The sequence below is a fragment of the Zeus faber genome (assembly GCF_960531495.2).
Source record: "Zeus faber genome assembly, chromosome: 4".
Taxonomy (NCBI): domain Eukaryota; kingdom Metazoa; phylum Chordata; class Actinopteri; order Zeiformes; family Zeidae; genus Zeus; species Zeus faber.
The window spans coordinates 4,763,851-4,777,222 of record NC_137191.1 but is presented as its reverse complement, the minus strand read 5'-3'; the positions used below and the strand labels follow the sequence as shown (position 1 = coordinate 4,777,222).

Below are 13,372 nucleotides of genomic sequence, written 5' to 3'. Positions count from 1 at the left end.
ATTCACTAGGTCCACTACTGAGAACCATGTATGCTCTGGTGTAATAGCATTGAGTGCTACCTGAGGGTTTGGCACTTTCTCTAGTGGAGCCTGTACACAGAGGTTGACCTCTCTGAGATCGTGCACCATGCGCCAGGTGCAGCAGTCTACCTTCTGTATTGGTAGTAAGGGGGTGTTCCATTCAGGCCTTCGATCGTGTCAGCGATTCCTCCTTCCGCCTTCTGTTTCAGGGGGTACTGTGGTTTCCAAATTGGTGTGGCGTGTGGTTGTAGTTTGATGGTGATGCAATGCTGGGCAGTGTGTCCTATATTATAGGTTCCGGTTGTCCAGGTGTGGGGTGTGCCTGCTGGAGTGACTTATTCTCCAGAGGGTGTCTTTTTTATTTGTGTGCAGCAGGGGGTTGTCAGTGGGTAGCCACTGTTGGACATCTAGTGCTCTCTTGACCATTGGGCCTAATTGTTTGCCTTGTGTCCACTGGCCACCATCAGGGTGATGTGAGGGTCACTTTCAGGGGCGCGGGTATACCAGAGGAGTGGCTCCGGGGCGAGGAGGGCAACAGCAGCCACTCCTTTCTCTCCCAGGATGAAGTCTGTTGTTGTTCTTTTTGTTCTTCCCAACCCATCATAGGGGAGGGTGACATGTTGTGACATGAAGTGTACAGTGTAGGGGGTTGAATGGGTCTTCGTATGGGCCTTGCATGATGATCCACTGTTTCCATTGCGCAAATGTCTGGAATAGGCTATTCTCCGGGGATTGGTCGGGTTGTAGTCTGGACCAGTAGATGGTGGTGGAGACCAGGTTCAGAGGTTCTGGGTCCGATTTTTGACCCACTTCCACAATGTCTTCTAACTTATCTTGGACTCCAGTAGGGAGACGGTCGGTGACTGCTTTCTTGAACAACACCAGGCCCAGTGGGATGTGCTGGGGGTTTTCTCCGTACTGGTCCTCCCATAGTTTCGCCGCTCTTGTCATGTAGGCATGGGGTTCTTCTCCTGGTCTTGGGCACAGGCCTTCTCAGGGTTCTCAGTGCTCCCCAGATGCGGGTGCGGGTCGAATGGCTCTCGATCAGGGAGATGGCTGGTCCCGTCTCTTCTTCAATTTGGCGTAGTACTATTGATCCTTTGGCCGCTGCTAAAACTGCTCTCATGTCTCCTATAGCCAGTTTGTCCGCCACAGTAATTGCTTCAAACTTTCTCACCCATTGGATAGCTCCTGCCTGTAGGGGTGGTAGTTTTCCTTCCAACCCACTCATGTCCCGGTGACTCCATGGGACGTATGTCTTGCGTCCATCCCCTCCAGGTGCTTCAAGTAAAGGGAACTGTCTACCTGGTCGATTTTGTCAAGAGCACTGCGGCTTTGCGCTGGAGGCTCTCTGTGGAGGGTCCCGCCTCTTCTTCTTACACTTAATTGTTTTCTCCCCTGTTTTTCCCCTTTTTTGTCGTGCCCTCAGTCTGGTTTTGCGTACTGTTTGGTTGTTTATTTGTTTTGACGTCGGACCCACCGGGCCCTTCTCTTTCCTCTTGTACCGCTTAGGCGATCGTGCTGAAAGTGGTCTTCACTACCCACAGGGTCTCCACCAATGTAGCTGTGGTGTCCTCACCCTCAGGGTTGGCAGTGAGATGTCCAGTTTGGCTGTGGGACACGGGTCCAACGTCTCTTTCCCTTTTAGTTGCCTTTTTCTTGGAGGCCTGGTGGCCGTCATCAGTCTGTGAGTCTTCTGAGTCTGTCGGATTCCTTCTGGGTGGTGTGTACATAGGAGTTAGGACCCCTCTGCCCACTGTTGTACACCCATTCTCCTTCCTTCACCTCTCATCTTTGGTCATTCTGTCTCTTTTGTTTCTCCGCCTTTCTTTCCCGTTTGATGAGTTTGGTGGGCTCCGGTGGGGGAAGGAAGCGGGGTGGCACCAGTGGGTCACGCTCGGCCTCGTTTCCGGACTTCTCGGTGGGTGGGGGCCTTTCTCCCTCCTGCTGTTTTCGGTGGCGGTACCGTTCTTCCCCAGCTTGCCTGGCACTGCTGCCTGTGTCATCAACGTTCATGCTTCCTCCATATTGCACCTGTACGGGCCCCTCCGGTATGGTGAGAACATGGCATTGCAGCACCTTGTCTTTGGTCTCCTCCTCCTGCAGTGGTGGGTATAGCGGGGCATATAATGGAGGGGGCACGGTTGCTACAGGTTCTTTGTCGTCCGCCTCTGGTGGGTGCTTCTTTTCCTTTTCTCCCGGTGTTGACAGTACCGGCATTTGCAGGGGTGGGGGCGCTGTTGTTTCCTCCATCCCGTGTTCCACATAGACCTCATGGTAGGCCGTCAGGGTCTGTTTGATATAGTTGCTGGGCTTGATCGTCCTTTCTTTCTCCTTTTCTCTGCTTTTGCGATCTCTCCCAGCATCTTGGCACCGTTTGTCTGCCGCCTTTGCTGCTATCTTAGCCAAATTCCACACATCCATTTGCTGGGCCCTAGTGGGGATTCCGGTTGCAGGCCACAGCCCTGCCTTGACCCATTCCCTCTGATACTTGCTGAGGCCATTCCTTCTGCTCTTTCTTGTGTAGATCTTTGGTGATGTGGAGCTGGACCGCCTCCTTTAGGGCGTTTCTAGTAAGGGGCACGCCTTGGTGCATCATTGTGGCATGGCAGACTGGTTTTCTCTGGACAGCCCTTTCTAGGGCTTTGGCTGTCTCCTCTAACTTCTTTGTTTGGGATCCCAGAAGCTCTTGGCGTCCCAGAGCTTTTTATCCAGATAAAACACAACTTCCTGTTGTGTTTTCGTCACAGTAGTATTTTGGATTTCATTGTTTTTGAGGAAATTTAGTATATTATAGAGATTTAGAGTCTGTCAAAAAACAAGACATGACCTTATTTTTGGTTAAGACATAAAGACATAATCATTATATATGCTTACGCTTTCCCATTTTTCCTGCTCCAACACATCAACTTCAAGAACTTACTGTTGACTAGCTGCCTAATATCTCCCACCCCTTGACAGGTGCCATGAGAACCAGATGGTTCCTGTGACATGAAACACCCTATGACCCCGGGTACGTCACTGAAGACGTGTCCAAGTAGCACCACATGGTGTATTTACAAACTATCATCTGAGAATCCAAATTGGACAGACCTACAAACAACGACCCAAGCAAACAGACAATTGACAATGAGCACAGTCTGCATATGCAGCAAGGTGTGCAAAAACCCAAGAGGTCTGAAGATCCACCAGACAAAAATGGCCTGCCTACAGGGTAGACGAGTGCAGCAACGCACCGATGCAGCAGCCAGTACTACAGGCTCTGGAGTGCTGGTTGCAGAACCTGGTCAGACAGAGGAGGAGCCAGGCCCGGAGTCACCCCACAGGGCCCAGAACCCTTGTGAAGTGACCTGCCGCCAACAAGAAGGAGTGGCTCCTGTTGGACGAAGACATGGATAAGATCCTGGAGTCAACATCAAAGGGAGATTCCGACCAGAAACTCCACACTATGTGCACCCTCATAATGTGCATAGGGGCAGAACGGTTTGGCGTCATAGAAAGGCAAGGCACAAGTACTCCAGGTTGGCCAAACCAGCGAGAGATTAATATTAGCCAGCTGAGACAAGAACTGAAATCCCTGAAGCGTCAGTTCAAGGTGGAAAAAGAGGAGGAGAAAACTGCCCCGTCTGAATTCAGAGAGATCGTAAGAAAGCGGGTAATCACACTCAGGCGGGCTGAGTGGCACCGAAGGAAGGGCAAGGAAAGGGCCCGAAAGCACAGGGCATTAATTTTCAACTCCTTTGGCTTCACCAAGAAACTACTGGGGCAGAAGAAAAGAGGCAACCTCTGTTGTGCTCTGTAGAGGAGGGCAACCACCACCTCAACAACACCTTCAGCGACACAGCAAGGGAGCAAGACCTCGACCCATGTGAGGAGCTCGTAAAGCCTCCAGCGCCAGTGACCAAATTCAACACCCTGAAAGAGGTCAAAGAAGTAGTGATTTCTGCAAGAGCATGTTCTGCCCCCGGTCCCAGCGGAGTTCCCTACAGGGTCCATAAGCAGTGCCCAAGGCTATTTGTGCGACTTTGGAAGATCGTTAAAAGGTGATCTGGCGGAGAGGAAAAGTCGCTGCCCAGTGGAGGTCTGCGGAGGGTGTCTGGATACCAAAAGAAGGGAACTCAAATAACATCGAGCAGTTCCATATTATCTCACTGCTCTGCATAGAAGGGAAGATCTTCTTTAAGATTTTGTCCCCCTGTGGACACCTCAGTACAAAAGGGTGGAGTCCCAGGAGTACCTGGATGCCTAAAGCACACGGGGGTAGTGACTCAGCTGATCCGAGAGGCACGGGAAAGCAGAGGAGACCTTTCAGCACTCTGGCTGGACCTAACCAATGCCTATGGATCCATTTCACACAAGTTCATAGAAACAGCACTGACAAGACACCATGTACCAGAGGTGATCCGAAAACTCATTCCGGACTAATTCAACAACTTCTGATTGAGAGTCTCTTCAGGATCATCAACATCGGACTGGCAACAGCTGGAGAAGGGCATAATCACCGGCTGTACAATCTCGGTGCCACTCTTCTCACTGGCCAAGTCCAGGTCTCTGGTCCTGAAGAAAGGTAAAGTGGCTGACCAGTTCTGCTGCCCTCAGATAGCTCCCTGACCTGCAAACTGGCTCATTGCAATCGACAAGTCGTGGCTTCCAGGGAAATACAAAGCCTGGATGTACTAATATGTCCTACTGAGGTTACTCTGGCCCCTTCTTGTTTATGAGGTGCTTATGACAACTGTGGAGCCTCTGGAGAAGACCATCAGCCAGTTTCTGCGGAGGTGGTTGGGGCTCCCTCGGTCTCTATGCAGCCTCGCCCTGTATCGGAATTCCACCAAGTTGCAGCTTCCCTTCAGCGGTCTGACAGAGGAATTCAAGGTCACACGCACCAGGGAGGTGAAAAGTGCTGAGAAGAACAAGCGGATGATGTCCATTGACTTAAAGCGCAAAATGATAGAAAAACATGAGCGAGGTGTGCGTGTGATGGAATTGGCGAGGCAGCACGAGTACTTTTACGATATGTACCATACTGAAGCAGAAGGAGACGATAAAGGGTACTACGCCAGCCAAGGGCATTAAAATAATGTCTACGCTGCGGAGCGCTGTCCATGAAAAGATGAAGAATCTGCTGTTGGTGTGGTTGACAGAGAAGCAGCTCACAGGAGATAGCGTGACGGAGGGTATAATCTGCGAGAAAGCAAAAATGATCCACACATTATCTTTTATTGTGTTTTATTATGTTTTGCTGGAACAGTTTAATGACATTTCAACCAATTTCAATGGGGAAAATTGATTTGCTATACGAGCAGATTGAATTACAAGCTCTGTCACGGAACGAATTAAACTCGTAAGTCCACTGTATGACTGTATATATATTTATACACACAGATATATAGATACATAGATCCACACACAGATAAATAATTTAATGTATGTGTGAGTTTCAGAAATGACATCATACTTCTTAATTCACATTGCACATTTAAAATGACACAAGTTGTTACATTAATCCTAAATGAAATAAATAAAATTTGAAGGAATACATACAAAAGTCGATGGTATTGAATGTAATTAAAGACTTTTCGGTCGAAAATCCAAGAAAGCAGCAACAATGTAAGTGAATAGACAAAATTAAACATAAAAGGTGAAGCACCACAGCATTACAACATCATAAATAGAGGTAAAACAAGTTAGTTCTCATGCTTCATTACCCAGAGTTTGAACCATCGCTGTGAATTGAATGAGAAATTAACTCTGCATCTTAGTGTTTTGTATATAATGCACTGTTCCACCGCCAGAGCTCACTGGAGGACAGAATCCAAATACATTTAATACTGAAGATTAAATACCTGAAATATATTATTTTACATACTGAAGATTAAATACGTTAATTATTACATTAAACGAAGTGCAATCAATACGTTTAATATATCAAATAATTGTTTCTTTCTTTCTCTAAATTGTTTATTTTCTTTTTTCCTTTTACGCTTGACATGTCACTGCATATATTTATGACCGTATGCATATGTATGTGACAAATAAGCTCTTGAACTTGAACTTATTGAACATAAGATTTTTATTCTAGTAAAGTTTTTGTTGTAGTTTGTATCTATATGGTTATTTGTATTGCTTCATTTGTATAAATATACAAATGCATATAGGATACATTAAGTATGGTATATTATATATACACGTATCACCTCCAGGGAGCGCAGGACAGAATTATAAAAATGCATTACATTAAATACATCAGAGGGCGCAGCGGGTCAGAATTTATATATTTCATGAACTTAAAACGGGAAATTCAATCCATCAAATATTGCTGGATTCAATAGTGCTTTAAATTTCAAATCAAACAAACATGTCAAACATGTTTGGGTAAAATACATTAGACAGAATACATACTTTCCAGAAAAAAATAAACAATATAGTTTACTGATCCTTTTCTGGTATCTAAGTACTTCAGGTTTACATTTTTTATTGTTATAAATAAGGTCAAAGTTAATGTAACACAAATATGTTTTACCAGATACTGTCAGCCCACTCAATATTATTTTGGAGAATATTAATATTCTCAATCAGGGGCCTTGGACAATTTTAGACAGTACGGTTCCTAAACGTCACATCTAATATTGGTTAAAAAAAAAAAAAAAAAACACGAGTGTCGTTCATCCCAGTTCCATGTCTGTTCAATGGAGGGATTCTCCAGTTGGATGAGGTTTGATTGGGGAGGGGGAGGGGCTCCCAAACCCCAATCCAGAACGATCACACGGATTGAAAACCTCATCACGGCGACAAACTCACCCAAAAATCACCGGAACTGGACTGAAAACCCCCGAAACAAACCATCCTACCATCTTGGAGACATTGCGCTTGTTCCACCTGCGAGTCAACTTTAACCCAACCACCCAAACCCAAAACAGGAAAGAATTGAAAACACGAGGCTGCAATGAACAGAATATTTGATTTTTTAAGAGCGTAACAGCAAAGCGATGTTCACATCACAGCACCTTGGTCGGAGGCTGTGGGAGGTTTCCTCAGCGGGACAAAAACACAACATTCTCTCAGTCAAAGTCAATACAGTAACACCGAACAGAACAGCAATACAGCACAGTATGCAGTAACCCTGAACAGTGATACAGTATGCGGTACAGTATGCTACATACAGTACAGTAAGGCAGTGTGAGTGACTCAGTGCTTTTTGTTAGGACCCCTGGTGAGGTCAGCATTGACATTGGCTTCCGGGAAGAAACTCCCATCTCTATTCTATTCTATTGAGAAGACTTTGCTCTTCTCAAGCCAATTGCCATATTTATGTGCTACCCATTTAGGGAAGATATTGAGGTTGATTCACTCCAACACTGTTTCACCTGAACTGGTCTGCAGTGGAGAATGAGATGTTGACACTACAGGCTGACATTGAGCTGAAGTCCAGGGTTCATGGGCAGTTTTGGAACTTACTCACGGAGGAAAAGTACCCAAACATGAGTAAATGTGCTACCTCCTCGATTGTATTATTCGGCTATACTCATTTATGCGAGTCAGCCTTTTCCCCCATGAAGAATATTAAGTTTAAATACCGTTCCACCATGACTGATGATCATTGGACGCCTGCTTGAGGCTGGCTACCAGCAGCTACTGTCCGGCAATACAACCCTGGCCGCCTCCATTCAGTGCAAGTCATCAGAGTAAGGTAGTGACCATGAATGTATTTTATTGTATTGTGCCGTAAGGGTTCGTGCAGTGATGCAAGTTATGCCAACATATATGTATATGTAAAGGATACTCAGTATATACAGTATATAAATAAATATGTTTAGCCTTTTTTTATTTCAAGTAGATCATTTTGACCTGGTCAATTTCAAAGTAGCTCGCAAGCCAAAAAAGTGTTGGCCCCCCTGTGCTAGAGTATCAGACACTTGATGATCAGACAGAGTCCCAGGAACATGATGATGCGCAGGCAGGAGAAATGCAGGGACAGTAAGAGGAGGATGTCCCCCAGGAGGCTGTTGTCTGTGGGGCTAAGCAGGGAGGGGTCTCCTAGTGGAAGAGGAGGGACCTGGGGTATCTCGCAGTAATCCCCGGTCCAGCCCTGGTAGCACTGGCAGGTGAACTTTTTCTTCATGTCCAGGATGTCATGGTTGTTGAGGTGACCGCTCACGTGGAAGCGTGGCCCTCTTGGGGTGGGGGTCTGCTGGATGTGGAAGAACCGCGGGTTCAGGTGGAGGTAGGCGCCTGAGTCCAGGCTCTTACGGACACACCTCCCGTTATTCTTGCACAAGGCTTTGCTGCACTGCTCAGCAGCCGAGGTAACGTTGACGACGTAATGACCCAGGAGGCCATCGATGTACTTCTTCACGACCAGGCAGTTCTCCTGGAGAAACATGGAAGCAAACATAAACTGGGGAAAAGGCTATGTTTAAAGCTGTGGCAAAAATATTTGTTTTCCTTCTAACATGAATTTAATTCTTAAGAATAGGGTGAGATTACATGAATACTTTATAGTGTTAAATTATAAAATGTAGATTGTATGTTTTTTGGAAATTCCTCAGAAGAGCTGTCATAGAAAACCTTCATAAAAAAGTCATGTAAGTCATTCAACACGTAATTGCTGTGTCCAATTCATTCCAAATGATGAAAACATCAAAAACAACACTACTTAAGTGATATGTTTTTGTGACAGCAGCTAGAGATCCAGTTGCTGTGTGATTTACAGAGGTACCAGCTATAAACAGGATGTAATGCAGGCCACAGCCACCACGCAGTGTCTTTATCAACAGAACTAACCAACTGGTCCCCCGTGAGGCAGGAGCTTTCCTTAGTTCAGTGAGTCACAGCCTGCAGGAGATATTCACTATTTTAAGAAACCATGAAAAATAGTTAAAGCAAGCTGCATTCAGCAATATTTCTGCTGATGATATTGAATCTGAAGTGTAGATTTTTCCAGATTCATGTTCCTTTGTGGTTTTTTTTGTCTTTCAAAGAATTTTCAAAACCGAGTTTGAATTCTAAATAGTAAAAAAATGGTCAACCATGGAGTTAAATATTCCCATTTGATTACATGGGGAAACACAGTTCACTTACCGAGACGCTGAATAGTGCTGAACAACGTCGATCGATTGCTCCTTTAAAGCGACTTATCCAGGTGAAGATCATTCCTCCATATTATATGTGATTTGAAGTCACAATATGAAACCTTTGTGATAGAGTTCAACCTTGAAATCGTACTACTTTTACACACACACGGAGACATCATTGTGGATAGGCGTGTACGAAAATGTACTATTGAAGAAGAAATGCTGACGTCACTTCTGTAAACAAGACGAGGCTCCTTCGGTTTCACTTGTATGTGAAAACGTTCATCTCCGTGTTGTTAAGAATTACGAGAAGCGGGTGGAGGAAGATCTAAATCGTATCGCAGACCTTAATCTGACCAGAGCAATAGATCCAAGTCAGTGTAAGCAGGACGTAATGGACTTAATTTTCCGTGATGATAGTCAGTTCTCCGACAGTGATGCTGAGAACGACAGTGCAGCTGAATTTGATATTATCCTGGATTTGGAGAACATTTCAAACAGTGGATTTCAACCAGAAAGTGATGATGAAACGGAATATTTTCAAGAACCACCAGAGGAGACCAACGATACGGCCGTTGATGAACAAGTTGATGACTTGATGACGTCCGTTGAGATGGGTGGCAGATAATGAGCAAGTAGTAATGCACAAGATTCTCAAGCTTACCTGCAAATGCAGCCGGCGATGAGAATAAAATGAAAGGAGGCCCTAAACAGGCTCTCAGAGTGAAGCTGGGGTAGGGTTGGTGTAAGCCCACATAATAACTCCCAAGAACTTAGAAGATTTGGCATACACACATTTAAATATTAAATGACACACTGAGGCTGATTTTCAGAGACTCATATTATTGAGACTCTACATTTTGTTGTGTTGTGCGCACTATAAACTCCTATATAATTCCACTTTTATAAAACATGTATATTCTTACTGTTTAATAAAAGCTTTTTTAAAAACAAAAGATGGATGTGTCGATGACTCTGTTCAACATTCCTTCAAAACACAAGAACAATGCATCGATTGCCTCATTCAGCAGGCTGTCAAGCCCCATTCAGCAGGGTGTCAAGTAGCCATGTGACAACAGCTAGGCTCTGTTGGTCCTCCAACCATTTGCATTCTGGCAGCTGGCTGAATGAACCAAAATCATTAAAGGTGATTATCTCAGAAACACGGTTTGCCACACCCTTGTCATTAACAAGTCATAGCTTTAAAAATATTAGCTTGATTTGCACAAGTGACACCTTCTTTGGAAGCTCTGATTCTTCACTTTCAAATGATGTGTAAGAAAAAGTCGAAAGCCACCAAATGTACCTTAAGTATGCGGTGGGTCCCTTATGTGCTTTTCAGCTGTTTACTTTCCACAAAAATCCTGCTGTGATCTATCTGCTGTGCTCTGGCAAGCAGGTCAGAACACCATGGTAGCTGTTTGTCTCAAAATCGTGAGTACACAAGTGGCAGGTGAAGCGAGTCTAACATCTGATGTATCAAAAAAAGGTTTGTGGCGTTCACGCAGCCAACACAGTAAATACGGCAATGTTTTTGTACAATTGACCAACCAAGTGGTATTGTACCTTCTCACTACACATGATAGGTTATATTTAACCATTCTACCTCCTGGGATCCTGCCACTTCTTGATTCTGGACATCCTGCGCAACTAGATCACAAATTTCGAGTGGAAGGTTCATTCATTGCTCTCTATGACTTGCTCAGATAGTGTAAATACTGTGTTTAACTTGTATGTGTTGTTTGCCTCGCATTCTGTATCTGTCTTTACCTTTGAGCGGGCATACTCCAACGACCCCCAGAGAACGACACCTGACGCACCCAGTGCAGCACTCTCCCCGATGGTGTGTACCAGGTCTCTCTGAAGGAACACATCACAAAACGGAAATCTGGCTTCACCTGGCACCCAGCACAGAGGTCTGCTCAGTGTTAAATGCTCTTTGTTTTTTTGACACTACCCACATACAACATGAACTAACCCTAAACTCAAGGCAATTCTACAGTCTAGCTCCAATTTTATGGACAATATTTGGTATACATTCTGCTCAGTGGACCGTGTAATTTGGCCAACTGCTTCCTACAGAAGCCTAATAATTTGCTTTATTTTATGCAGTAATGCACTCCAGGCATTGACAATACTTTCAAATACTGTCTAAAAAATTAGTCTAATGACATTTTCCAGAGTACAATATGCAACTTACTTCTGAAAGGACCACAAAGGTGTAGGCATAGAAGGGTCTAGAGTAGACAAACACAGGTAAAGTGTAGTCTGTACGAGCTATGGTTGCGATCCTCATGGCTTCCTTCACACGATAGTGGACAAACTTGACCGCATTGGCTGAAGATTTCAACTCGTATTCCAAGTAGATGGAGGGATACAGGGCCTTGCTTTCCCTCCATAGCCACATGAGGTGGTCGTTACGAACATGCTCCACATTGGGGCATTCTCCAGTGTAATTCTGGGGGTGCTTTTTGTAGCCATAATTGTAGCAGTCTGGGTACAAGTAAAACCCCCACAGACCGTCTGGTCTGCGACCCTCAGCCAAGGCCAAGGTGGAGTTCATGAAGGACTGTCCAGCTTGCTCGAAACCCTCTTTCGCTGCTTTTTCCACCTCGCTCTCAGGCCATTCCGGATGACGCTTCCGGATCTGTTCCTTGGACTTGTTGCGGTAGATGTTCTTGGTGCCCCAGTTGCGGACCCACTGTGGCCTCCAGTTCTCCCAGTCAATAACGCCGAGGCCACGGAAGTCCTTATAGGGAATCAATTTGTCAATGTCAGCACGAGCTTTGCTCAAATGCTTGGACAGACTCTGGTTTTGCGGCAGCCCGCCATTGATCGGGACCCCAGCATCGGAGTAGTAGGGGTAGTACCCAAGGTGACTGTGGTAGAATATAGTGACGTTGGGCCCATTCAGGGTTTCGTTGAGGTTTGCCACAATGTCAAAAATACTCAGATCTAGGTCCACTTTGTAACGCAGGCGGCATGCCTCAGTGGGAGCGTTCCAGATAACCACAAAGGGGCGTTGTGGAATGATAGGAGCATGGGCCTGCTTCATCTGTTCACCCAGAACCACCAGCTTCATTCCCACACCGACCCACATGGCCAGCACCATGAGACGGGCCCCAATCAGCGCCATGGGACCCAGGTCCTCGATCAGTGAGTTATCCTGCAGCATGCATGAAAGGGAAATGCAAAGTAACAGAGGGAAGGTGACACATTTGCAGAGAACACCGACACATTATGAGCTTCAGTGAGCAAAGACAACCCAGCTGGTGAAAATAAATGATGGTTAATAACCTGGACTGCTCCAAAATCCACAGCACAACAATGCTTCACTTACCTCAGAGGGAGCAAGTGATTGCTGGCTGCAGGTTTGATTCCTGCACTGACTTGAAAAATCCAAGAAGGTAAGAGTGAGTTGAGTGAAGCTACAGTACACAAATATACCTCAAGTAGCTTTATAGCAAGATACTTGAACACTTGTGTGATGCTATTCCGTGGGCGAGACAATTCTGTGACAATTAAAAATATATGAATAATAAAATGAAACATAAACAAAATTAAAAAACAAATGGAAAAAGAGCCGCAATCCAAAATTTTTAAATGCATAAAAAGTAAATTCCTCCATCAAAAAAAATGTGCCTGCTTAGAAATTTTAAATGCTTAATACACATTAAATGATTGATTCGGGTGTGGCTCGCTTTGCATTTGTTTTTGTGTATTGTGACACACATAATATGTATGACACACATATGTGTTTTATTGGGGGGTTGGAGTGGATCCTGGAGCGGCTCCTGGAGTGGATCCTGGAGGTGAGTGGACTCTCACTGTGGGGTTTAAGTGGATCCTGAAGTGGATCCCGAAGTAGATCATGGAGTTGGGTGGACTCTCACTATGGATCTTGGGACGTACCAAGAAGTGTTAATTTTGCACCCGGTTACCATCACAAACATTGCAAAACACACATCACACAGATTCATCTTTACTCAAATACTTTGTTCTCCTTATTTCTTCTCTTTTCCAGTGACTTATGTCAGATGCCCACATGTAATTCCTGCTATCGCCACTTCGTATGGGAGCGCTGGAGGGTCGCGTGACTGTTTTCCCCAAGTTTGGGAGAGACGCCGTGACCTGACCCTTGGGAATCTTTGCGACCAAGCTAGCTTTCAAAGATGCTGTGGAACATTTCACTTCCGTCCCAAGCATCCTGGCTCCGAGTGAGCCCAGGTAGTGGGGTTCTGAGTGAGGACAAGAAGCCTGGACCCTCCCCAGGAGAA

At 45.3% G+C, this 13,372-nt stretch overlaps 1 protein-coding gene across 1 annotated transcript; it reads right to left on the bottom strand.

The window, feature by feature from the left end:
- Positions 1-7,921: 7,921 nt before the first annotated feature.
- On the bottom strand, positions 7,922-12,270 carry LOC307229020 (hyaluronidase-like; the record flags this gene model as incomplete). The annotated part of the gene is made up of 3 exons (XM_079998891.1): positions 7,922-8,392; positions 10,866-10,955; positions 11,296-12,270. The coding sequence occupies 3 exons, from the start codon at positions 12,268-12,270 to the stop codon at positions 7,922-7,924; spliced, it is 1,536 nt and encodes a 511-aa protein (XP_079855017.1).
- Positions 12,271-13,372: the final 1,102 nt, after the last annotated feature.